The following is a 27,402-nucleotide window of genomic DNA, read 5'->3' on the forward strand; positions in this document are numbered from 1 at the left end:
TACATGTAGAGAGAGGAAGAAGATTAGACACCGTCTCTGTGCCCTGCAGGGTTTGCCGGAGAGCAGGGGCGAGGCCAAGGCCCCTCGCAGCGGTCAGCTTTAGCCTCCAGCCTGTGTAGACACATCCCACTGCTTGCCCATGAGACAGACCAGGAGGGCTGACAGCAGGGGCCAGGGGCCAGCGGACCCCAAAGAGGGCCGGAGGATCCAGGCTAGGCCCGGCTGGGAGGAGGTGTTCCCTGCCTGCCCTGCTCAGGCAGGGCTCTTGGCTGGAAGCCGGGGGTGGGGGGCGGGGGGGGGCGGCACAGACGTCCTCTGCCCCGGCCTCGAGCATGCTGACCATCATCTGCTCACCTTCACATGTGTGTCTTTCTGTCCACAGGACAATGACGTGAGGATCATCCTTGGCCAGTTTGACCAGCATATGGCAGCAAAAGTGTTCTGCTGTGTAAGTAAAACTTTGATCATGTCAATTGTGACTTTAGGGAAATTCACAAAGCTTTTTCTCAGACACATTCTCACTGCCTGGTCGGTGAGTGAGATCCTAGGACTGCAGTCCGGCAGCAAACGCGTTCTTCTCTCTGCTCTTTCTTTTCATGGAGCTAAAACCCCAGGGCTCGAGACAGTGCAGTTGTAGGAAGACCCGGGGCCTGCCTGTGATTTACCGAATGCATTGCCTCACCTGTTGTCTAAATCCTGTCTGCTGATTCTGAGTCCCCTCCACTCAGCCGTGCTCGGTGGACACCTGCCGAGGAAGGTGCTGGGCACCGGGACAAGACAGAGGTGCCTCACACCTCGCCCTGCCCTGTGACCCCGGCTCAGTGCCTTAGCTGCAAACAAACTGTCAACTACTCACTATCAACCCCTGAATCCTTTGCCACTGTCTGATGTGTGACAGGTGACAAAGTGCTTTTTTATACCTTATCTTATTTAATCTTTCTAATAACCATGTGAAGCAACAATTCTTATCTCATTTTGCAGGTGAGGAAACAGAGGCTCAGAGAGCTGACGGGGCTTTCCAGAAGCCCTCCACCGCTCGGGGCAGAGCCTGGGTTCCATCCCTGTTCCCCCGATTCCCAGTCTGATTCCCTATTCTCCTAAGGCAGGAGCTAAGCCTTTTCATTCCGATGCCCCGGCTCCCCCTCATCTGCCCTGGCTCAGGAGGAAAGTCAACAGAATGAGAACCCAGTTATATGAGTCGCCATGTGGCCAATAAGCTCTTCCTCTTGGACTGAGGATCTTTGGGGTGTGGTCTCTAGTGATAGCTATGGGCCTCTGTGCTCTTTGAACTTTTGTCAGTAACTCGGACGGAATTATAGAAAACAGCATGTAGAAATTTTAGAAGTTGGGATATAGGTTGGATGACAGAATCGGGGTGCAGAGAACCTTAACAGGCTGGAACATTTGATTCCATCAAAGATCCTTAAATCTAACAGTCCTAACAGAAGGTTATATTAGAACAAATCAAGTCCCCTGCGCCAGAGGTGGTAGAGGTGTGGCCGAGGAGGACTGCGTGTTGAGAGCAAAGGAGATGCTGGAGTCTTGGTTGACTTCAAGGTTAGTGTGAGTTACCAGGTGAGCACAGCTGCCAGGGAGCCGAGGTGCCTGCAGGCTGCATGTCCCCCCCCAGGGCAGGTGGCCCTCTGCTCTGTGCTGACAGGCTGCGCCTAGGATGCCCCTCTCAGCTCCTGGTGCCCCATTTCAGAAGAGGCTGAAAGGAGAGCAGGAGCAAGGAGACGGCAGTGGCTGGAAGCCACAGTCGCGTGGGAACATTTCCTCCCGAAGGCCCCGGAGCAGCGTGAGAACTGCCTGCTCATCTCTCCATTTCCCAGGGAGAAGAGAGGGGCTCTGAGGCCGGCACTGCAGGCGCTCTGGGTGGAGCCGAGAGCGCAGGAGTCTGTCTGCTTGGGCGTGGACCCTTGCTCGGCTGCTTAGTGACGGGATTGGGCCTGTTGTTGACACTTCCTGAGCCTCGGTCTTCTTGTCTATAGAGGGGACAATAGTAACACCTGTCTCATAGCATCGGTGTGAAGATTAAATGAGCAGAGACCCTTTGCACCGTGCCTAGTGTATACAGGGAGCCCCCAGTCAATGTCAGAGATCTTGTCTCGAGTGTCATGGAAGGCCTCGGGTGTCTGAAGGGCCACTGAGTGGGCTGGCGAGTTTACTAACTGACAGACGTTACAAGGTTGTATTAAGCCTCCTATGTATCAGTTAAGGGTACTAGTGGTCATTTCATATGCAAATCTAAGGAGGAACATGAGAAAGAAATTTAAAAACATAGCAAATTGATTTAATACGTTTTCCTTCAAAACTCATAAAACCTAACACAGTACCATGTAAGGTCCAGAAACGACCCATTTTGAAAAAGAAAATAATGCTCCAAATTGGAGGACATGATCTCTTTTAGAGAAAAGGCTGGGTTACCCTCCCCCATATCCTCAGGCCCGGCAAGCGGCTGGCACATGGTGGATAATAACTCCAAGAAATATAAATTAATAAAAATGATCCGTAAAGGCACCGCACTGGGCACTGGCCACCTCCTGTTTGCAAGAAACACAGACACACCCCGTGTTCCGATCCGAGCCAAACACAGGCGGAGGCGTGGCTGTGATTTCACTCTGTGCCGTGCGCTGCGATTCTTTTCCGAGTAGCATTTCCAGCCGTGGCTTCTGCTTCAGAACAGATGGTGTGGCCGTCTTCCTCGTGACCCAAAACCCCAGGCTGCCTGTCTTCCACTTGGCATGGGACAGCCCCTACCTTCTCACCCCACTTTTCTCTCTCCCCTTCTTGGATTTTTGGTACTTTGAGATGGGCCTTCCCTGAAAGTCTTTGCTGGCCGCTTTGTTCACGCAGGAGTGTCTCAGAGGTCTGGGTTGAGTGTTTATTCCATGTGTAAACCCTCAGACGGATCTGCCCCCCAGGGTGTTCAGTCTTATCTGGTTAGGAAGGAGTTCTTCTGGAAGGTCCTGAGGGGAGTCTGCTCGGTGTCCACAGTGGCTCGAGACTCCGGCATGGGATGGGGCCGGGGGTGCTGCTCAGAGCAGAGACCACAGAGAGCCTCGCTGCCCACGGCAGAGCACAGACAGGACGGAAACATCGCGTCCCTGCCGCCCGAATGCCGCAGTGCAAACTTTGCAGCATGTTGCTGTGTTCTTGAGATTGGAGCTGCCACCCCGTGGGCGAGCAGGCTCTAGCAAATGCACGGCCTATTTATAGCCTGTGGCAAAATGTTCATTTTGGCTCCAGCGCAGCCCAGACATGTTGCTTTTGCCTTCTCTGCCCTCCGCGGTGGTCTGGTCTCGGTCCTCCAGCACTGTGACCTGGGTTCTGGCTTTAGCTGCACCAGCTGTGTGACCTGGGGCAGTGCACTTTACGTCTCCGGTCCCTGGCGGCCACACCTCCAAAGTGGAAGCAATGATCCCTGTCCCATCGGCCTCGTGGGGTTGTCGAGAGGCTTAAATAAGACCATTGAAGGGAGACCATCGTCCCACCTGTTAACTGCTGCACTGATGTGAGGGTTTCTCACTGTTTCAGTGAGCTATGATATTAAAGGGAAATGTCCTTATATGGGAGGGGCGCAGGCAAAAGGAAAGTTAATAAAAGAGGAAATGGGATTTTAAAAAAAATTCTCATCATGGTTCCCAGTCTATGGCTAATAGGAACCGAAGCAGTTCATGGGACTAAAGAAGGTGAGCTAGGACATGGCAGGGCCCATTTGGTGGCCATAGGTCCTGAGACCACATTCCTGCCGGAGGCAGAGAAAATGAAAACCAAGGTGACCAAGTAAACTGGAAATGTGTCCATTCCGTCACTCCACAACCATGTGTTGGGTGACCTTAGTGCAGCAGGCACTGTGCTGAGCACTGAGGACCCTGGAGGGAGCAGACTCCACCTCCCAGGAGCACCCCCATCTGGTAAGGGAGACAGCCAAGCATACCAGCTGCTACCGAGAGCTCACGTTCCAGCAACCTCAGCTCTCTGGATGTGGGCATACCGGCACTGAGGCCCAGGGGCTGGCCACGGTTGCTTTAGACAGTGGATGATGTATTTAAGTCCAGTCTGCTTCCCTTTTAGACCCTCACTCAAAACCTATTGACTTTTGCTCCACACGTATTTCCACAGTCCCTGCTTTCCAAGCCCATAGCAGTATAAAAGCAGCAGAGTCCAAGTGAGGAGAGGGATGTGGTGACAGTGGAACATGGCTGCCTGGATCCAAGTGCTAGAAAAGAGACAAAGCCACAGGAAGTGGATCCCAAACTCTGAGTAAAATAGTCCAGGACCCCTGGGGGTTTGGACCAGTCTTCTTCACCCCCAGGAGCATCACTGGCCACAGCCCATAATAATGACCGAAGTTCACAAGGGAACTATGTGCTCCCGAGTGCAGTGTGGGACAGGCATGGTGCACATAGGACCTCATTTAACTGTTACACAGGCCAGTGATGGGCTTTGCTTTCCACAGACTGCAGATGAGAAGGGTGAGGCCCAAGGCGTTGTGTGCTAGTTACCCAGCTGGTGTGGGGCCGAGAATCTAGTGCTGCTTGACTATATATATATGACCAGAAGGTCATAGACAATTTTTTTTCATAAAATCGACTAATGTTTGAAACAAAGTGTGTTGTCATTCAAATGGACCAAGCTTCCATTTTCCGGAAATTCACTCACCAGAAACAATTCCTCATGGGACCCTGGCAGGTCCAAGTGCTGCCATAGCAGATCCCTTCGAGGCTCCTCACTTCCTGCTCAGTGCTGCCTCCCAGAGGCAGAGAAAATGAAAACCATTTCATTTCGTCCCCTGGTCTCTGTCCTCAGATTACAGTCGGCCCTCGTTTATCGCGGTTAATCAGTTCCAGACTCTACTGTGATAAATGAATTTCTGCGAAGTAGGATTCTTTATTTATGCACACGAATGGAAATCTGCCCCTGTGCCTGACTAGAAGACCTCATGTCCTCACGCTGTATCTGTTGACTCTTATTGAATGTGCTAGTAAGTGGAGCTGTCTTCTTGCCTCAACCTGTTATGATTGGGGCTGCCAGAAAGTTTTGTTTCATTTTATTTTGCTAAGACTAGAGGGGAATTTCAAAAAATGGACTTTGAATCTACTTGGAAACTTCATTCTGGACCCAGTTTTGATAGGTGAAGCAAAGCTGTCAAAAAGTATGCTTTTCCTCATATAAAATCATCACAATAAGAACCAAAGCCAAACAGAGCTCCAGTAGAACAGTCTGGTGATTTTTTTTTTTAATGGGAGGAAGGCAGTGTGGTTTTGCAGCATAATGGTCAGCAGACCTAGGTTCCGGCCTGACTTTTCTCCCTGGCTGTGTGACCTTGGAAAGCGACTTTCTGTCTCTGATTTTTAGTTTCCTCACTTCTAAAATGAGGATAATAAATTCTGCCAGGACCACCTCAAAGGATGAACATGAATGACAAATAAGATATATATAAAGCATACAAATGTAAGGGACTTTTGTTAGGATTGGACTTATGCACACTGATCTTTGGGTAAAGACTCAGAGAGACTGCTCAGTTTGCCAGGAGGCATCTTAGATAAATTGCATACGTAGATTAAATTTTCTTGGCCCCTTGCAAAATTGCTTCCCCTGGATTGTGTTTTAAGATTATGATCTCAGCTTTTAGTAAAAATCTATACAAAAATAGCCTTATGAAATCTGTTTGTTGTAGGGATGCTGTTGATAGCATGCTGGCTAATATGAGGCATTTGTGGGGCGGGGGGTGGGGGAGTGGGTGGGTTAAAGCCTAGAAAACATTTTGTTTCCCTGAAGAAATGGTGTGTTTTCTCCCTTGTTTATAATTTATTTTTTTATCATCACCCAAGGACATTTTTGCATTTATCTTCACATAGAGTGGGAAGGAGAGAGGGAGGAAGAGAGAGAGAAACATCGATGTGAGAGAGACACATCGAGTGGCTGCCACCCACACGACCCCAACCAGGGCCGGGGACAAACTGCAACCGAGGTACGTGGCCTTAGCGGGAACTGAACCTGGGACTCTGGTCCATGGGCCGATGCTCTAACCGCTGAGCCAAACAGGCCAGGGCTGTTTTCTCCCTTATTGATCGTAAGAGCTATGCAGATCATCTTGTCACCCTTTTCTCTTGCGCTTACAGGAGTTCCTGGTGAAATATACAGCTTATTACATGTAGTGTTAGAAGCTTTGGTCGGCTTGTCTGTGTTCTGTTCCCTTTACCTCCTGTAAACAGTAATAATTTATATTTACATTTATATTTACATTTTAATTTTTATTCAGTGTTTATTATTCTATTATACATGTTATCCATAAACTACCTTGGGTCTCTCAACAGATAACGAGGAGGAAAAACCAAGAAAGTAATAGAAAAATTAATAAATCCTCTGTAAGAGGAAGACTGAGCCCCCCCCCGCTCCCCCCCAACCCAAGCACGCGCGCGCGCACACACACACACACACACACACACACAACATACACACCTCTCTCACAGGGCACACAGCCTTGAACACACGTTTAACTCTTGGTGCCTTCTTGGTCAACCCATCTGTTGCAGGCATATGATGAGAACGTGTACGGTAGCAAATACCAGTGGATCATCCCAGGCTGGTATGAGCCTTTCTGGTGGGAGCAGGTGCATACAGAAGCCAACTCATCCCGTTGTCTCCGGAAGAATCTGCTTACGGCCATGGAGGGCTACATTGGCGTGGACTTTGAACCCCTGAGCTCCAAGCAGATCAAGACCATCTCCGGAAAGGTCAGTGCCTTTCTCAGCCCACAAATCCATCTCCTTTGATCACCTTATCTGATTATGTTGGCAAAAAGTACCCTTTGCTATGTGTCTTTAAGCAAATCACTTGACCTCTCTGAGCTTCACGTGTCTATTAAATGGGAATAGCCAGCCATCTACTGCATGCCCTGCTAAGAAACCGTGTGCATCAAATAAGGTAAACAGTGCACATGTAAGGGGTGGAGTTGTGGCCTTTACAGGACCAACTACAAGTGTTGCCTCTGAGACTCTTACGGTTTTGTCCTGTGCCCCGCAGACCTGGAATATCATTTCTCAAACACACCGATGCTCCTGGCATCCTGGAGAAGAAAGATGCTCCAGTAGACTTGGGGAAACGTGCTGTAGACCAGCCAGCCTGGTTTGAACCCCAGTTTTGCCACTTACCAGCTGTGACCTTGAGCTCTCCCAGCCACTGTTTTCTCTTCTACATCACGGTGGTAGAAATGCCCTCCTCTGAGGCTAAAAGGGAGCCGACAGCGGGTTGTGCAAGATGGCTAACATGGTGCCTGGCACCTTGGTACTGTCACATCTGGGAGGAGGACCTAGGCGGGTGCTTAAGTCCTTGGGGCCTCTGTATGTTTTCACTAGGGGTCCCGAACCCCTGGCCTGCTTATCCAGTCGGGCTGCAAGAGAACCAGGCAATGTGGCACGTGCAAAAGTATTTCAGAAGTACATACACTGTTCTCGATCAGTGAGGGTTATCGGGAGTCGGGGGATGCGAGCCCCAGCGGAGATGGTGGCAGTCACCTCTCAGTGCTAACTACCGGCCAGAATCCGGTGCGGCGGTGCACATTCTCTTCTGTCTTCTCCGAGCTCAGACTGTTCAGTTCTACACTCAGCTCTAGCGTGCTCACAGACCCAGTTTCATCTAAAGAACAAAGTTCATGTAAAGTAAAATATGTATGTATTATTTTTATCCATTATTTAATCTCAATTGGAGCCAATTCTTCAAGAATGGTTTATTGATTTGTCAAAAAAAAAAAAAGGCAAATCATTAGGACACAGTTTGTAAACACTCTTTAGATCATGCTGGCACCTGAGAGATCCTAGAAAAACACTCAGGTTAGGAGAGGTTGAAAGAAATACTTTCATACCGAAATCAAGGGGTATTTAAAAAGGTTTTGAGATGCTGAATAATGAGCAACAACTCATTATATTTCAGGAAGTGTTATTATTAAAATGTCAAAGTTTGCAGTTTACTAGAAAATACTTGGTCCAGAGATACCCAATACTTTAAAAATAGTATAACATTTGAGGAAAATACAAAAACTAAGGTAAAAATTCTGTGCAGGCGTATAGTGTAATAATTAAAACCGAGAGACTTAAGGAAGCTCAGGGATGTAAGTGATCACACACGTGGTCCGTGAAGCCGGGTGGGGGCCCTGGGACACCATGAGAGGGGGCACGACTGTCATCCTCAGGAGCGTGGCTGTGAGCCCGGGCGGGCGAGCACACGTGTGAGCTGTGCATTTTGGGGAGATCATATTTTCAGTTCCTTGGAGCAAGTATTTCGACTTTAAACAAATTATTCCCAGGTCACTGGCTTTCCTTTTTGATCTTTTTTTAAATTAGGGGCTGGGGAGGAGGCTGACCTTACCCCCCATCTTGCTGTGCCGGTTAATGGGACACCTTGGGGCTATTCCTGGGGCTGTTCACTCCACGGCAGTGTGGGCAGCCACTCCCGGGCCTCCCAGGCTGGGGCAGTGCCATGGGAGCAAAGCCAGGCTGCCTGAGGCAGCTTTCACAATTCCAGGAGACCCAGTGCCTGTCCCCAAAGTCTCTGAGGCCAGAGGCAGCATTCCTTACATCATCCCGGGACTACAGGATGATGGAAGTCACACAGGGACACCTGCGGCTTTTCGGCCTCTTGGAGTCAGAGCCTGAGGGCTATCCTGGAGGTCCTGTAGACCAGCCTCCCAACAGACTCTCAGAGCCTTCCAGCTGCACAGGACTCACAATTTCTCCCTTCATGCCCCCTACTGGTCCCTCCGGGCCCACACAGGTCCTTTCAGGTTCCACAGCTGGGACTAAGGGCAGAATTTAAGGGAGTGCCCAAACCCCCAGTAATCAAGATAAAAAGTATCTTCATGGCGTATTTTCTGTGGTTGATGCTAATCCTCACCCGAGGATATTTTCCCATTGATTTTTAGATGGAATGGAAGAGGTGGGGCGGGGAGAGAGAGAGACACACGAATGTGACACAAACACATCGATTGGTTGCTCCTGCACGACCCCAACCGGGGCCAGGGATTGAACCTGCAACCCAGGTACGTGTCTTTGACCAGGAATCAAACCAGAGACCCTTTGGTCCGAGGGCCAACACGCTGACCGTTGAGCCAAACTGGCCAGGGCAGTGCAATATTTTTTTAAATTCAAAATTAATACAAAACTCCATGATGAGCAAAATATCAAAATTTTTAATAAAGACAAGATCCTGAGGACCAGGATTCGGGTGAGCTAAGTGATTTGAATCACGCGCTTGTAGGATTGGCTCTTTCTTTTCTTAAAATGTTGATATTTTATTCATCCTAGACTTTTTGCATTAGTTTTGATTCATTAAAATATTACTTATCTTGATTACGGAGGGTTGTGGCTTCCTCGTAAATTCCGCGCTGGAAGGGAGCGCCTCGCCCGCCGACCCCTGACCCTGGCCCTGAACAGGCTGTACCTGTCGCGAGCCTTCCGGGGCTCAGCCATCCTTCACGCTTGCTCTGTTGAATGCCCTCTCCCCAGGTGTGGGGCGCAGAGTTAATAAAGCACTCCTGTTTGTGGTCTGACCACAAGCCAACTTCCCCAACCAGCCTTCAAAAGTCTCAGGTCAAAGGAAGTTCTAGAGAGTTGAGAAATGTTTTTTGAATTTGAATTTGCATCTTTCATGACTGCGGGGGATGGTGGTCAGCATGGCACAGGTGGCTGGGTTGATACCTGTATTTTGGGGCCCATCAGTGTCCACGAAGACAAGCAAACGTGAAGAACCATCCCAAGTCAATGGGTTCTTGCCATCCTCACTATTTTCATATAGGGGTGCTAAGGGGCAAAAGGGACACCCCCGAGATCCCTGTAGTAGGTTGAGTAGTGACCCCTAAAACGATATGTCCACATCCTAAACCTTGAAACCTGTGAACATGATCTTATTTGGGGGAAAAAAAGGCCTTTGAAGATTTAATTAATTTCAGGATCTTGAGATAAGATTATCCGTGATTACCTGGGTAGTCCCTAAATCCAATAAGTGCCCTCATCTGAGAAAGGCAGGAGACTAGCCACAGGGAGAAGGTCCCGTGAAGGCAGAGAAGGATGGAGCGATGCACCCGTGAGACAGAGAGCCCCAAGGGTTGCTGGCAGGCACCAGGAGAGGCTGGAACGGATTCTCCCTCAGAGCCTCCAGAGGGAACCAACCCTGCCAACACCTTCGTTTCAGACTTCTGGTCTCCAGAACTGTGAGAGAATACATTTCTGTTGTTTTAACCACCCAGCTAGCGGACATTTGTTATGGCAGCCCCGTGAAATAGATACAGTCTTGCAGAAGCTCAGGGAGCGTCCAGGACTTGCAGCCAGACTGCCAGTTTCCCACACTGTGCACCTTCCTGCCTGCCATGCCATCCCTCCAGACTTGTGACACACGTAGGCACAGAGCGTGCCCAAATCAGCCCTTCCTGTGGCATCTCAGCAGGCCCCTGGGAGCGAGTGGCGTAGTAGGAGCATACGGGTCTGGTGCTTGGGAGATCTGGCACAAATCCTGGCATCCCCACCAATTGATTCACCACCCCAGCTGGTCACTCTCTCTTCCTGGGTTCAGTATCTTCAACTGAAAATGAGGAATGTGGACCACATAACTCCTGGTGTCCTTTCCAAGTTAAGTTCTCTGACTATGTAAATGCGGTATGGGGTTATCACAGCAAGCGGGGGCATGATTTTCGTGTTAAACCCTGGACTCCCAGGATAAAGGTGACTCCTGAGAGAGAAAGTCACAGAATCAAGTGGGACAGTTTTCCCTCTGGGCAGGCGTTCTCCGACGTTCCCTCTTCCATATGCTTGTCTCCAGCATCAAGCCGTCCTCAGCTCCCGCATTGGTGCCCAGGAGATTTCTGGTAGGAGGAATACACGGTCATGGTCTCCTCCAGAGCACGTTCACGGGTGTTCACGGGTCCCTTCCTGTTGGAGTTTCCAGTGATGGAGCAAGTGCAGACCGCTGGCTTCCCTGAGCACATTCAGCTGTCTTTTGGAACCTCATGATGACCGCCCCTATACTTGCTTTGGCTCTAATGTCTGGCTTTTTCTCTTTGTTGAGGTTCCCCATCACCACTCTGCTCCCTCACGTGACTCTGTTGACACTGATGATTTCCAGTGTCCGTTTTCACTTTTCTTTTCTTTTTTTTAATTTGTTTATTTTTGTTACAGATGTTTCTCCTTTTTCCCCACTGATTCCCGCTGACCCCTCCCTCCCCACCCTGTCCCCAGCTTTGTTGTCCATGTCCATTGTTCATGCATACATGCATCATTTTCACTTTTCAAAGTCCCACTAAGTTTGTTTCCATGGTTAGCATTTGCGATTCTGGTGATGGCTCAGCCTTGCCGATAAGGACATCTTCCCATTACGGTTCCCCTGCCGAGACACAGAGCTGGGCCAGGCACCAGATGGAGATGTTCACAGAACCTTGGAATCAGTGGGGACTGCAGAGGCAGCCCCAACACTCTATCAAAGGCACAGGCTCATTCTCTGGAGGAGTTTTGTAATGTTTTCTGGCAGGAAGCTTCTGCGACCACCCGCAAGTGTTTCATCAACAGAACAGGAGGAAATACGAATCTAGTAAGTCCTCAACTTAGAGCCAGTGGCCCATGACACGCTGCACCCACCTCATCGTCACTGCCATGGGAGCTCTGTGACAAAGAGCATGGAGCTCTAGGGATGAGATCATACAGAAGAAAGTGTCTTACAAAGTCCCAGACACAAAAGAAGTGCTCAACACACTGTAGTTCTTTTCCTTCTTCAGCATAGAAACCTCAGGGGTAGGAAAAGGAGTAGTGAGGTGATGAGCCCATAACTCAGTTATGTCAGGTGAGGAATAGCCGGAAGAATTGGGATTACTTCTGATTTTTAAAAATAATTGTTTTTATTTAAGTAGAACACCTATGTAGCCACCACTCAGGTCAAGAAAAAGAAAATTACTAGTAACCCAAAAGTCATCCTTATGCCTTGTCCCATTCAATACCCACAGCCAAACGTAACCATTCTTCTGACTTCTATCACTTTACAGATGCCTGTTTTTGAACATTAAATAAATGAAATCATACAGTTTATATACTCTTAGGGGCCTTGCCTCTTTCACACAACATTATGTTAATGAAGTTAATTTATGTTATCCCACATAGACATCTGTTTCTTTTCACTGCGATCGAGTATTCCACCGTTTGTACACATTTATTTAATGGGACATTTGGTTGTTTAGTTTTGGGCTATTATGGATAGTATTGCTTTGAACATCATCGTACATCTCTTGGTAAGTACTTTGAAATCCCTTTTCTATAGTAAATGTTCTGATCTGTCCAGTTACTTTTTTAGTGTCTTCAGATTTAGGGTGGATTCATCTTGCTGATATTAATTATACCTTTCCCTTAAATGGCTCCCATCTTCTGTTTGCCCATTTTTTTAATTTACTTCTATTTGCCACAAGCCTTGCACAGGGCATAAGTGATTGCAGGGAGGAATTGGTTCATTTTTCTCTTTGCTCACAGTGACTTGGAGTTCTGGTCTTCCCCATCTTCAGTTACTGGTGAGGGTATGATCTCGTATAGAATTTTTGCAGCTGTAAAGCCATTTAGTATAGTTTGGGGAGGTTGATTAATACACAGCTTGCATTGTCTTCAGCTGCCTAGAAGTCCTCTAAATGGTATTTTTTAACAAACACGAATTCTTTATTTTAACGAAGCATACCCTGAGGTCAGGAATATGTTTTCCTCTCTTGTCTTTTAGAAGTGAAATTGTTTCACCTTTCACATTTAGATCTACATTCAACCTGGAGTTGATTTTGTGTATGGTGTGAGGTGAGGATCAAGGCGCCTTTTCTTCCTTTCTTTTTCATATGAATAGCTAATTGACTCATTATCAGTTATTGAAAAGTCTGCCTTTTCCCACACTGTGCTGCCATAGTACCTTTATCATAAGTCAAGTGACTGCAGATACCTGTTTCTGTTTCTAAAGTTTCTTTTCTCTTCTGTTTGTTTGTCTGGTGTTTTGTTTTTTTTCCATCAAAACACCTTTTCCTTAATTACTATAGCTTTATAAGTCTTGGTAACTAGTAATAAGGCCTCTCTTTTCTTTCATGATTGTTCTTAGCTATTTTTAATCTCTTTGAATTGTTGTATACAGTTCTGAATCAGGTTATCAGTTCATGCTCACATACACACATACCTGATCTGGTTTTTGCTGGAATATTATTGAATCTGTAGATCTATTTAGGGAAAACCGACATCTTCATATTATAGTCTTCCAATCCACTAATTTTGTATATCCCTGCATTTACTTAGATCTTCTTTAATTTCTCTCAAAAATGTTTTCTCATTTTTTTTCTGTAGAATTCTTGCACATATTTTGTTTGATTTATTTCTAGGTACTTGATGTATTTTGGTGAATATATGTTCAAATGACTATTGGGTGCATACTTAGGGGTAAAATTTCTGAGTCATAAGATCTGCATATGTTCAGCTTCAGTAGACCCTGCCAAACAGATTTCTAATGTGGTTGTACCAGTTTACACACCCACCAGCAGTGATTGAGAGTTCCAGTTGGTTCACATGCTCACCAACATTTGGCATTATCAGCTTCTTAATTTTATCCAATCTAGTGGGTGTATAGTGGTATCTCATTTTAGTTTTAATTTATATTTCCTTGATGACCAATGAAGTTGGGCATTTTTTTCATCTCTTTATTGGCCATTTTGATATCTTCTTTTATGAATCACCTACTCAAGACTTTTGCCCATTTTTCCACTTGGGAGTCTCTGCCTATTTCTTATTGATTTGTAAAAATTATTTTTATATTCTGGATATGAATTCTTAGATGGTTGTATGTATTACTTATATCTTCTCCCATTCTGTATTTTATCTTTTCACTCTCTTAGTGATGTATTTGATGAACAGAAATTCTTAATGTTTTTTCAGTAATTCTGAATTTTAATGTCATCCAGTTTATTAGTCTTCTTTATGATTAGTATGTTTGTATCCTGTTTAACCATATTTGCCCACCCAAGCTCATGAAGACATTTTCCTATCTCGTCTTTTAGAAGTGTGTTTTACCTTTCACATTTAGATATAGAATCCACATGGGATTAATTTTATGTATGATCTGAGGTAAGATCAAGATTGATTCTTTTCTACATAAATAACTAATTGATTTGGGACCAGTTTTCTTCCCTACCCCCTATGCTACAGCATCACCTGTGTTGTAAATTGAATGACTATATGTAGTATGGGTCTGTTGGTGGACTTTCTGTTCTCTTCCATTGGTCTCTTTGCCTACTCTTTAACCAATACCATGCAGTCTTAATAATGAAGCTTTATAATACGACCTCATATCTGGTAGTGTAAGTCCTTCATCTTTGTTGTCCTTCTTTAAGATTTTCTTGGATGTTCTTTGCCCTGATATAATTTTTCACTGAGATCTACTCACATATTCACATTTTTATTACTTTTCATTCCTCCCTCCATTTCTGTTCCTCTATTCTTCTGTTTTCTTTCTGCCTAAAAACCTCTTCTTGGTCTTTTACTATAGGTTTGCTGGAGACAAATTCAGTTTCTGGCTGTCTGAAATTTTCTTTCTTTTACCTTTAATTTTAAGAGATACATTAACTCGGTGTAGAATTCTAGATGATCTGTTATTTTCTTTCAGCGCTTTAGGATGTCATTTCATTATCTTCTGGCTTCCGTGGTTTCTATTAAGTCAGCTGACAGGCTTTTTGTTGCTCTTTTAAAGGTACTGCACCTGTTTTTTTTTTCTTCCTGCTGCTTTTAAGATTTTTGTTTTTGCTTTGGTCTCAGCAGTTTTACAATGCTTTGCTGAAATGAGGGTTGTGTGTGTGTGTGTTTATCTTGATTGGAATTCACAGAGCTTTCGAGAACTTCATGAATCTGTGAATTGATGTGTGTTGGGGGAAATTAAAGGATAATGTCCCTTTAATATCGCTTCTGCTTATTCTCTCTGTCCTCACATTCCAGGGCATCAGTTATACATATGCTGTACATTTTCAACATATTGCATACATCGTTTATGTTCATTTTTTATTTTCCATCCTTTTTTCCTTCTGTGCTTCAGTCTGAGTATTTCCTACTAAATTTTTTCAGTCTACTTACCTATTTTATGCTGTGTATATTACGCTGCTTCCATTATTTATTAAGTTCTTAACTTCAGTTACTATATTTCTTAAATTTATCTTTATTGTTGAAAGTATTACTGATGATTTTTTAGAATTTCCATTTAATTTTCTTTCATAGCTCCCAGTTCTCTGGTGCTATTCTGTGTCTTTTAATCTATTTTTGTACATATGAATCTTGCTATTTTAAAGTCCATCTCAATTTCAAGATTTGGGGCACCTGTAGGTCTACTTCTACATCCTACCTTTCTTCTTTCCAAAATTACTTACTTAACTCACTTCTTTTCTTTTTTTCTTTTTATTATGTGGTCCTGTCTCCTAGTATATATGGTAAAGTTGATTAATTGACTTGGATATGAAAATCTGTAGAGGCTATAGATGATATTATCTTTCTCTAGAGACGATTTCTTTCTCTTCAAGCAGGCAGCTAGGCTAGAAGCAGATCACTTTAATCCAATCAGGAATTAAATGATTCAGGCTTGACTTTTGTTTTTGTAAGGCCTGTTCTATTTTAGTTTGCCCTCATTTCTGGTATTCGTTCTCAACTGAAATCCTGGGGTGTTTACTGGCCCCCGAGTCCAAGTTGTGCCTTTCTGGTACTATGAGACTCCAAACACTTCTGCTTATTTGCTTAGCCCCTCAGCTCCACTTTTTGCTTGGCTTCATAGCCTCTGGATTTATGCAGCTTAGTTATTACCAAATATTTCAAGTGCGAATACCACTCTGAATACCGGGCTCACTGTTCTGTGCTTTCTTTTCTCCGAGAGGCATCACAAGGCTTGCTGCTCTGCTCTCCATAAACTAGAGTGTTTTTGTTTTCCCTTTCCTATGGAACTGCTGGAAACTCTGACCAGTGCTTTCTGTTCCTGCAACTAGCCTTGCAAATCATCAAGTGCTTCAAACAGCAAAGAATGTTGGACTCTTCGCGAAGCATTTGTCCTCTCTCCAGAACCGTGACTCCTCAAGCCCTGGGTGCCCTGGTTGCTTTCTGATGCCTTTGGATATCTCTTTATATTTTACTCTGCTCTTCCAAACTGTCTTCATAACAGCTTTGGTCTGCATAGCCAGGCAGAAGTCTGACCTGAGACCATTTCACTTAAAAGGAGGACAAGAGCCTGTTGGGGATGGGGTAAGCATGTCACTGCCTTCAGCTCTTCGAGGCACTGTAAGAAGGAGCAGGCATTTATTGCGGCTTCGCAGGAGGATGCAACATGCTGGTGTAAGTTATAGGGAGAGAGATGAACTGCATTGGGAGTGGTAGTCCCACAGCCATCAGACATCCCTTCTGTGCAGGGCTCTGCCTGAGAGAGAGTGAGCTCCCAGCACTGGAGGAGTCACAGAAGGAGCTCAGCACCTGGAAGTTGTTATTGAAAAGATCCAATAATCAATTTATAGGAGGGACTTAATCAATAGTAACTGATTTGTGTGTAACTGAAATCTTAGAATATTTTTTAAAATATAGATATATGAGTTATCTCACAGACATCCTGAAACAAAGTGCAGAGCCCTGGCATCTGCGTTTTTGTCCAGCTCCCAGGTGATGTACAAACTGGAGCGTAGGAACTGGGAGACTAAACGTCCCCAAGTATACCTTTCAAATGAGACTCTGTGGTCCCCACATCTTATAAGGAATTCTAGGGGGAATCCTGCCAGTTCGACAGCTGGCGGGGGGAAGGGGGCGAGGAGGTGGCAGTTGGAGATGTGTTCTCCTCCTTCTCTGTTCCATCCTTGGGCCCCCTCCTCCAAACGCAAGACTCCGCTTGGTTCTGTCGGGATGACAGGCCCCTAAGGTTTAGTCACATTGTGGGGTTAGCAAGCCTGTGTGGGCTAGCCCGGGAACCTAACCACTATTTATAACACAGTTTCTGTGGGAAAATAAGCCCCAACAACTGCCTTTCAGAAATATGCTGGAGCACAACCTGTCGGTAACTGGGAAAATATGCACAAAGTTATTTTCTCAGGAGCTTTTAGCATCTCACACACTTGACCTCAGATAATGAGTGATTAATCAGCTTTCAGTGTGGGCTTCACAGTGGAAGAAGCCCTTCTGCCTGTCGTAAACCGAGGCCTCCTTTAAGAGCAACTGTTCCTTTTTCTCCAGCAGTTGTTTCGTCCTGTGTCATTGGCTCGCCCAGGGGAGATTGGTGCGGCTCCCCCGGGAAGTGATGGATGGCCCGAGATGCCGGGTGGTAGCAGACACTTCAGCTTGGCGCTTACACAGACAGGGAGAATGAGGTCACCTTTCAGGGTTTAGTGACACCTGTGTCCCATTCCAAGGACTCTGCCCTTGTCCCTGAAATGGAGGACAGTTTTTGAGACAGAAAAGATATAGATTTGTAAGTACACATGTAAAAAGGATCTTAGGGGCTTGTGTTGGCCCCAAGGTCAAATTGAATAAACAATATGATCGTGATCCTCCTAATGTCCCTTCAAAAAAAGTAACCCCAAGGAAGTTTAAAACTGGCACTCATTTACCTCCTGGTGATACCACGCTCAGGTCTGGACTCTTATGTTAAGAGGGTCACAGAAACCTTGAAGGATGCCCCAGCGGCATGACCTGGATAGGGAAGAGGTCTAGAGACGACATGTGATTATATAATCATTAGGTTGAATAAATAGGACTCAAAGACAGACACCAGCAGCCCCCAGATGCCTCTGTGTGCATCAGGAAAAGCTCATAGGAGCAAAACCCAGGAGGAGAAAAGTCAAAGAGACCACATTCATTTTATGCCTAAAGCTATTAATTAAGGAAATACAATTCAAATCATTTTAATACTTTAAAAATCGCCAGTAGCTGAATAAGCCAGAAATTGACCCATATTGCATTTAAACATCAAAGAAAAACATAGCCAAATAGTCAAAGATAGAAAAGTAACAAGGATGCATTAAAGCAAAACATTAGCCCTGGCCCATTTGGCTCAGTGGTTAGAGCGTCAGCCTGCAGACCAAAGAGTTGCAGGTTCAATTCTGATCTAGGGCACGTACCTCAGTTGCAATTCGATCCCCAGGCCTGGTCAGGGTCATGTGGGAGGCAGCCAGTTGATGTGTCTCTCTCACATCAATGTTTCTCTCCCCCCCCCCCTTTCTTTCCCTCCCTCCCACTCTCTCTGAAAATAAATGGAAAAATATCTTCGGGTGAGGATTTAAAAAAAAAAATCAAAACAGTATATGTGTGACTACCACCACAGCAACATGGTATTAAAAGGAAATGCACCTAAGAAATGGCAATTGCCCATTAATGTTTGAAAGGAACTACTCTAATCAGAAATCAGAGAAATGCAAATTAAAATTAAAAGGAGATATGCTTTTTCTTAACCTAACAAACTGACAATGACTTAAAGTACCTGCTGTTATCAAAGATACAGGGGAATGGGTACTTTCGTACACAGTGGAATTTTAACATCCCGTGTGAGGAGAATAATTTAGCCTTATCTATATAGGCGTGAATGGTGTTTATGTTTTGTATCCCCTTTGCCTCAGCATGTATACTTTTGGGAATTTATTCTGAAAAAAATAACTACCAGTGTGTGTGTTTAGAAAATTTAGATTCAAGGATGCTTTTGCCTAAGTGTGCAATGATTGGACATTGTTGAGGAAGTAAAGGTAGGCTGTCCACTGGAGGACCGCTGGCCCGTCAGCATGGGCTTCGGCACCGTCCCGGGTCTTCAGGGCATCTGGGCAAGTGGCTGTCTGGATGCCAGGTTGAAGAACCCACGTTTGAGTCATGGACCTTTACTCTTAATAGCAGTGGCTGGTATTTGTGGGTACCTGCACGTCCTGGACACTGGACCGGGCGGTTTGCATGCGTCATCTCCCTGAACCCTCAGGGCCACCCAGTAAGGGAGGTAGGACCCACCCCAGGCCACAGTTAACAAACCACAGAGCTGGGGCTGGACAGCAGGTCAGCCGGCACCCACGTCCAGTGTCCTCACACACTGCCAGGCTCTCGCCTCTGTTCCTCAGGGGAAATGTCTAGATCGCTTGGTCCAACCTTCTCAGTTTTCGGATGGAGAAACTGAAATTGAGAAAGGGTCTCTAGGTATTGTTTTGGGTTCTGGTGATACCTCTGTGATCAAGACAGCATCCCTGACCCCGTGGAGACTAATTCTAGTTGTGGGGAGAGGGGTTGGGACAACAGACAATAAGCAAGTAAACACGTAAGTAGGAAAATTGCAGGCCATGAAAAGTGCAATAAAGAAGATAAAACCAGTGGGTAGAGAATGCCTGGGGTGAGGGGGTTTCAGAAAGGGTGGGTCAGGAAAGCTGTCCCTGGGAAGTGACCAGTGTCGGCACTGGAATGCCAAGACTATCACGCGAAGACTGGGGAAGCAGCTTTCTAGCAGCGGAAACATTACTGCAGACGCCCTGAGGTGCGAACAGACCATGTGATCGAAGGACCCAAAAGGTTTGATGAAGAGAGAGAGCCTCCTAATGGACCGTCCCGCCCCCAGGAGGAGCGAGATGGCGGAGGATGATTGCGGAAAGCTGGCCCACGGGGTAGGCTGCGGGTGGGGCGTGATTGGCAGTGGGAAGCGGCTGAGCTGGGCAGGAGGCGGTGCAGCCTCCGTGAAGGGCCCTTGCTTTGGCGGGAGTTTCTGCTGTGTATTTTGAGTGATGAACAGAATGTGATGGCTGGACATGGTGCATGTCTGAGGAAAACTGTACACAGGGATGAAACCTTAGTCATCCAACAGGAGCTTAAACAAAAAAGAGGGAGGTGGATCTGTTGCTGGGGCACCAGCATTTGGTGGGCAGAATTCCTCACCTGCAGGGTCCCAGTGGGAGGGCCTTGGCCGTCCCCTGGCACCTGTGTGAGCGACCCTCTTCTGCTAGCACCTTGAGCCAAGTGCAGGAGACGGGCCCCAGCCACGGGATGACCCAACCTGTGATGGCCCAGCTTCACCACCCTCCCATGCTCGAGACCTGGCCCCAAGCAACTTGGGGTGGTTTCAAATAGGAATTGTGCCCTCAAAAGTAAAAAATGAGAGAAGTATCAGAGATGAATTGGACCAGTCCTGCTACACACATGCGTGCACACATGCTTACACACAAAGCACAAGCTGTGTGACCTTGGGCAAATCTCGGGACCTCTCTGTGCCTCGGGCTGCAGGGGTGGGGCATATGTGACCACATCGAAAGGCCCTTCCCAGAATAAACTGATAGTGAATCGATGGTTTCTAAGTGTGATTTGCCCCAAAGGTTTTTCCAAAGACTAAGCCATGGCTCTGATGACGTTCTGGTAGAGGGGTTCAGAAGTGATTTGAGAAAAGGCCGTGGAGAGGCTGAGGTAACAGGTTCCCCGGGGCAGCATTCATTTGGATGTGCAAGCTTCAGGGACGAGTAAAAGGACACTCCCAGTACTTTGTGACCACAGTCAGAATGTTAATGTCACCAATGAAATTTTTTCATGAAATTCAGTTCCATGGGAGAAAATACTTTTTTTTAATGCCGAGTTATTAACAGATCCTGCTATAGGATGGAAGAGGAAAGAGGAGGGTTTGATGTTGGGTCAGAACAGCTCGTACACCTGGGCACCTGGGATGTGCCCTATGCCCCATGCTCTAGGAGGGCCTCACTCAGACCCCATGGAGCTCAGAATCCACCAGGCCACTGGGATATGCCCAGCCAAAGCCTGTACCTCTCTCCCTCCTAGACCATGCCCCAAATCCCTGCCCAAATGGCTGGAGCTGCTTCTGGTGCCCAGGGAGCATCTTGCCTAGGTCAGCCTTCTTCAGGGTGAACCGCGCCTCTGGGTGGTCAGAGGCCTTCTGATGCTGGAATGGGAGGAGGTGCGCGTGGCTGGGCTGCCGGAGTGGACCGCAGAGCGAGACCAGCATGCCCCATGCTGCCGTGTCCAGCCTGAAGCTCTGAGGAGCCCTAGAGTTCTGAATTCAGGCTTGGACTTCCAGAACGTCAGAAGGGCTATTTATTGAACAGTTTGTTGATCTGTCTGTCTGTAATTTACATATTTAGACATAAAGATGGGGGCCTCCACTGGCACTGTAGCCCTGGGCCCTACAAATGTCATGGGGAGCCCTGGTTAGGGACCATGATTTCTTCACCCTAACCTTGTCAGATACCAGAGTTCAAATCTCAGCCCTGCCGCTCACTAGCTCTGGGGTGCTAGGCAAGTCGGCTTCCCTGCATCAGTCTGCTCACTTGTACAATGAAGGTGATGCTAGTACCTATCATGTGAGGTTTCTGTGAGGCTTAAGGGAGATCATGCACATACAGAGCCTAGACGTTCGGAGAGTCTCAGCTCTCGGCCCTGTGTGCCTGGTGTCCCTGCAGGCTGTAACCTGCTGTCCCCCAACCCTTTGTTTTGCAGACGCCCCAGCAGTATGAGAGAGAGTACAACAACAAGCGGTCAGGCGTGGGGCCCAGCAAGTTCCACGGGTATGCCTACGATGGCATCTGGGTCATCGCCAAGACGCTGCAGAGGGCCATGGAGACGCTGCACGCCAGCAGCCGGCACCAGCGGATCCAGGACTTCAACTACACGGACCACACGCTGGGCAGGATCATCCTCAACGCCATGAATGAGACCAACTTCTTCGGGGTCACGGTCAGTCCCAGGCCCCCAGGCTCTGCTTTCCTTAGTGCCCCCTGGAGACATCCAAGGCCAGGCGGGCTGTGTCACACACCCTCTGGCACTGGATCCATTCTCGCAGATCATTGCATAACGTCCTGTGGGCTGTAGGATTTCAGGGCTGCTAGAACAGGAGGTGCAGTGACGCTCTCTGACACTTTGGGAAAGGGCTTCTCCATAACCCATGGATTAGAAAGCCCATACTGAGTTGACTGCACGCAGAGCAGTGGAATGCACCGGCCGTGGGTGGGTGGGTAACAGAAGCTCTAGACCCAAAGTTAGATTCAAATCCTGGACCTTCACTTTTAGGTTACCTTCTCCAAACCGAGTTTTCGTTCCCAACATGGAAATAATACCTATCCTGTCGGGTAATTGTAAAGATTAGCCATCCCAGAGTGAAAACTGCTAATATTTGTGGAGGATGCAACTGTCTCAAGTTTTTCATCTGAGAAATGGGGGAAATGATAAATGTCTTGCACAGAAGTTGAGAAAATTAACAATGATAATAATGGCTATTATTTCTTGAATGTTCATTACTGCTAGATGCTATGCTGATAAGCACTTTATGTAGATTAGACTCAATAAGGTATGCCCAATGCTAGGCACACAGTAGGCACTCCGTAAATGCTAGCAGTTATTATTGTTGATAATGGTCTCATTGCATCCCTATGTCATACGTAGAAAGCAGGTCTGTTATTATCCTCATTAGAGGTGAGGAGCCTGGAGCTCAGAGCATTTAAGTACTAAATCTAATCAGAGCAGAGCTGGACTTTGAATTGGGTCTAGCTCTTAATTGTTGTGTTACACTACCTTCTTGTAATGGACCTAAGTGGTAGTTATTTCTGTCTCCTGATGTATTTGTCATTGACTCTGCTCCCAGACAATATGAAAAATTTGTCTAAAGAATCGGTTGAAATGGCTAACGTACTGACCTGAGTTTTCAAGAGTCATCTACAGAGCCGGTCTGTCTTGGGGTATTAAGAGGAGTACATAGGATAAGTTGATCGGTGCGTTTCTTAAACATTTGTGTTCCTTTGTGTGTGCACTCAGCCTCGCACTGCTGGCCGGTGGGCCAGGCACTGAGCACCTGTGCAGGTGCTGGGGGGCAGACGATGGTGTGGACACCGAGGGGAGTAAGGTGGGCTCCCTGTCCAGATGCAGAGGCCAGACCTGAATACAAATGACAGGAGGTGCTCAGCGCCCTGGGAGAAACCGTGTGAGCCCAGAGGGGTTTCTGTGACCTCTGGGGAAAGGTCAGGCAGGGCCTGGGGAAGAGGCAGCCTGTGAGCTGTGCCTTAGATATGCGGAGTGTGGTGAGCAAGAGAGAAGCACGTGCGTGTGTGCGGGGAACATAGGAAAGGAGGCTGGCAAGGCTGGAAGGTGTACTGGGGCCCATTTCTAAGGAACAAGCTGAGGAGGCGGGCCTTTCTCTTAAAGTCAAAGATCCTCCAAGTATACCGGGACCAGCAGCACCCAGTGTGCCCTGGGAGCTGGTTAGAAATGGTGATTCTCGCCCTGGCCAGTTTGGCTCAGCGGTTAGACTGTCGGCCTGCGGTCCAGAGAGACCCGGGTTCGGTTCCTGTTAAGAGCATGTACCTCGGTTGCGGTTTGTCCCCGGCCCTGGTTGGGTCGTGCGGGTGGCAACCACTCGATGTGTCCCTTTCATGTCGATGTTTCTCTCTCTCTCTCTCTCTCTCTCTCTCCCACTCTATCTGAACAAAAAATGGAAAAGTGTCCTCAGGTGAGGATTAAAAAGAAAGAAAGAAAGAAATGCTAATTCTCCAGCCCCGCCCCAGGCCCCCTGAATCAGAATCTCTGGGGTGGGCCCAGAGGCTGTGGTTTAACGAATCCTCTAGGTGATTCTAGTGCACTGGAACCAACAAAATGGGTGTTTATAGCTCAGCCTACATTCAGACTGGAAGGTTTAACAGCTTTCCTCAGAAGAATAGTTTTTAAAAAAAAAAATTTTTTTGCCCTGGCCGGTTTGGCTCAGCGGTTAGAACGTCGGCCTGCAGTCCCGAGAGACCCAGGTTCGGTTCCCGCTAAGGGCATGTACCTCGGTTGCAGTTTGTCCCCGGCCCTGGTTGGTCGTGCGGATGGCGGCCACTCGATGTGTCCCTTTCACATCGATGTTTCTCTCTCTCTCTCTCCCTCTCTCTCCCTCCCGCTCTACCTGAACAAAAAAAAAATGTCCTCGGGTGAGGATTTTTTTTTAATCCTCAGAACCTCTTTCTATAAAATCTCAGATGGTGTCTGGTATGTCATACAGAGGAGAGAGGAGCTCCTCAGTTGAACAGAGGGGGAGCCCAGAGCCCTGTCTGTTTACCCTCTTCCCATAGTCCCTGCCTCATTCCACCCAATATCCCAGAGAACCACCCCTCCCCACACACACACACACACACAGAACCAAAGACCTTGGAGGGCCTTTCTCTTCATGGTACAAATCCAGACCAAGACTTAGAGAGGGATGGGATTTCCCCAGGGTCCCACCAAACACTGTGGCAGAACTGTCTCAAAACAGGGGCACATTTATTCAGGTCATCTTTTCACACGTGGCTTCTTATTTCAGAGAATGAATTCATAGCACCCCAAGCTGAAACGGCTGGATAGAGAGCTACAGAATCTAGGAGGCGTCTTGCCGTCTCGCATAATCCTAGAGCTCGGCATTTTGCCTGAGGTATCTTAGCAGGAGTTAATTCATAACTACTTCTAAGTGCTCCCTTTCATCTAAGCCGAATAATTCATAACCCCTACTTGATGAGCAATTAGATCAGACTGCCTGAATCGCTTGCCACGGCTTGAAGATGAGTTTCTTTTTAATGGGAAATTCCTTGACACATATTGATGCTCCGACTTGTGACTCATAACTCAGCAGACGTCAGAACTGAGAGCATCTTCAAGATCCTCAGATTCCGCTGCCTTGCGTTGGAGGTGAGTGTCTGAGATACCGTCGGGGCGCTTTCAGAGTCACCCAGGAAGATTGATTCAGCAGAGCCAGGTACCGAGGTGGGCCCTGCCCCACCGCGCCTGGCGCCTTCTCCTCCTGTTCGTGCCAGCCCCCGTTTCCTTGAGAAAGATATTGCAGTTGAGGAACAGTTCTCAACGCCCCCTCATCCCCTTTGTCACATATTAATATGTGCTTGTCCCTGGGTTGTAGACGGGTTTCGTTAAAATTGTCTTCTGATCAGAATAAAGAAAGGATGCCTTCTAATACAATAAAAAGTGACTCTGTGGTCCAAGGAGACCACAGAAGGCCAAGTTCAGTCATAAATAAATAGTTAGAAAGGAAAGAAAGGGGAGGTGGGAAGAAATGGAGGCATTTCCTGTTTGCTGAAGGGCTTTCATCAGACAGCACGCACCCTGACCATCCTTCCCTTCTCAGGCAGACACTTTATTCTGGGCCACACGCATTCAGCATGTTTAGTATACAGAAGATCGTTTAAACACGTTAAATTAATTATATCTGTGACTCAATTTCAATTGATTCAGCGTGTACATCTCGATCGGGAGCTGGGCCCGTGGCTACTACGGCATGTGGGAGAGGGCAGTTCACCACTGGGGAGCTGGCGTGGCCTGGGGCCCAGCTCTGTTTCTGTTTCTAGGAAGCTCTCCTTCCAGTTACTCTTCTCAGGGAACACTGGAAATGGAGTTCTGTGTCCCACCTGCACACGGATGGCCTGGGGATCCTGCCCACCTCAGATTCCAAGGGCACGGTTCTGATGATCAGCCCTGTTACGGATGGTTCACTGTCTCGGTCTCAAAGCCCAGAGAATTTTGAGAATCCCAGCTTAGCAGTCACAGGGGTGAGGAACCTTTTTTCCACCAAGGGCCATTTGGATACTTATAACATCATGCGCAGGCCATACAAAATTATCAACTTACAAATTAGCCTGCTAAATTGTGAGGCATATGATGTTAGCTGATATTGATTCCGTGGGCCTTAGGCAGCCCGTGGGCCAGCTGTTCCTTCCCCTGGCTGTAGGGCAATGATTCCTAAACTTCTAGATGAATGATACTCTCCCAGCGAGCTTAAAAATTCAGATTTCCCAGGCCTGCCCCAGAACGTATGATACAGTGGCTTTGCAGTAAGGCTGAGGGACTCACATTACGAACAAGCAGTCCAGGTGATTCTCAAATAGCAACCTTAAGAATTGCTTGGGGCTCCAGTGGTGTGTGTGTGTGTGTGTGCACACGTGCGTGTGTGTGTGCACGCACATGCTCACGTACCTATACACACACACGCTTTTATTTTAAACCTGTCAAGATGTATTTGTTTCTGCATTCATTCACTCCTTTAGTATACCCCGTGCTGGGAGCTGGGAGCACACCGCCTGGTGGTGGGGGGAGAGATAGGCAAGTAGAAGAAGATTTGCTGGGCAGTACCCTATGTCTGCCCAAGGCCCTTGGCGGGAGGACCCCGTTCTGCTTACAGGAACAAAGCCTGGAGAGCTGTCCTCGATGTTCCTGCAGTTCAGTGGGAACTACCTGTGGAGCAGTTGCAAGGTGCTCATGCTGTGGTGCTGACTGTCCTGCGCCGTGTGCTGGGAGCACGGGTGCAGTGCCAGGCTCCTGTCCCCAGCACACATGGCCATATACCATGGGTTAGCAGGCTCCCCCACTGAGGCTCTCCTGCCTGCGATATTGTGATTTACAAAAAATACATGTATGTGGTCATGGTCGTTCAGGTGACCAACATATATTTCTCATATGCATGTGGTGTTGTCTCCATTTCCTGGCTCACAGCTCCTAAAACCTGTGGAATTTCCTAAGTGCTGAGAATGATAAAGGTGTCTTTTGTTAGGTTAGTCAGGTGACTTTTGGGAGTGTGTAAGGATGGGGTTGATTGCTAGTGGAACCAACCATGGGATTAGCCTAACTGGCCGGCGGTTCTCAACCTTCCTAATGCCACAGTCCTTAAATACAGTTCCTCATATCGTGGTGACCTCCAACCATAAAATTGTTTTTGTTGCTACTTCATAACTGTAATTTTGCTGCTGTTATGCCTTAGGCAGCCCCTGTGAAAGGGTCATTCGACCCCCAAAGGGGTCGCGACCCACAGGTTGAGAACCACTGGATTAGAGGGTTGGGACGTCCAGTCCCACCTTCCCACCCTCCCTCTGGGGAAGAGAGAGGAGAGAGGGGCTGGAGGTCGAATCAGTTGCCAATGGCCAGGGGTTCAGTCAATCACACCTATGTAAGAAAGCCCCCATAAAAAGCCAGAAGGAGAGAGTTCCAGCCAGGCTGCTTCCATGAGCCCCAGTGCTGAGCCCCACGCTCCACAAGGACAGAGCTGCTTTGGGACCCTGCCCTGTGCATCTCTTCACCTGGCTGTTGATTCATACGTGTCCTTCAGCATCCTCCGTAACAAGCTGGTGATCCAGTGAGTAAACTGTTTTTCCTGGATTTTGTGAACTGCTCTAGCAAATTAATCGAGTCCAAGGAGTGGGTAGTGGGAACCTCTGATTCCTAGCCAGACGGTCAGATGCACAGGTCTGAAGCAGACGGCTGTCCTGTGGCACGGAGCCCTTTACCTGGGGATCTGATGCTGTCCCCTGGTACGTAGCGTCTGGATTGAACTGAATTCTCAGACACCCTACTGGGCTTGGAGAGTTGCTCGAAGGTGTGGGGAAGCGCGCGCACACACGTACGTTGAAATTGGGTCCAGGAACCC

At 47.4% G+C, this 27,402-nt stretch overlaps 1 protein-coding gene across 1 annotated transcript in view; it reads left to right on the top strand.

Moving 5' to 3' along the window:
• GABBR2 (gamma-aminobutyric acid type B receptor subunit 2) overlaps positions 1–27,402 on the top strand; it is a 342,974-nt gene that overhangs the window by 189,718 nt on the left and 125,854 nt on the right. Inside the window, exons 5-7 of the mRNA XM_036261795.1 lie at positions 383–448; positions 6,543–6,743; positions 21,471–21,707. Of these exons, the coding sequence (XP_036117688.1) occupies positions 383–448; positions 6,543–6,743; positions 21,471–21,707 (504 nt within the window). The remainder of the gene's footprint in view (positions 1–382; positions 449–6,542; positions 6,744–21,470; positions 21,708–27,402) is intronic.

The sequence above is a fragment of the Molossus molossus genome, unplaced genomic scaffold (genome assembly GCF_014108415.1).
Source record: "Molossus molossus isolate mMolMol1 unplaced genomic scaffold, mMolMol1.p scaffold_m16_p_14, whole genome shotgun sequence".
In the NCBI taxonomy this organism is placed as follows: Eukaryota; Metazoa; Chordata; class Mammalia; order Chiroptera; family Molossidae; genus Molossus; species Molossus molossus.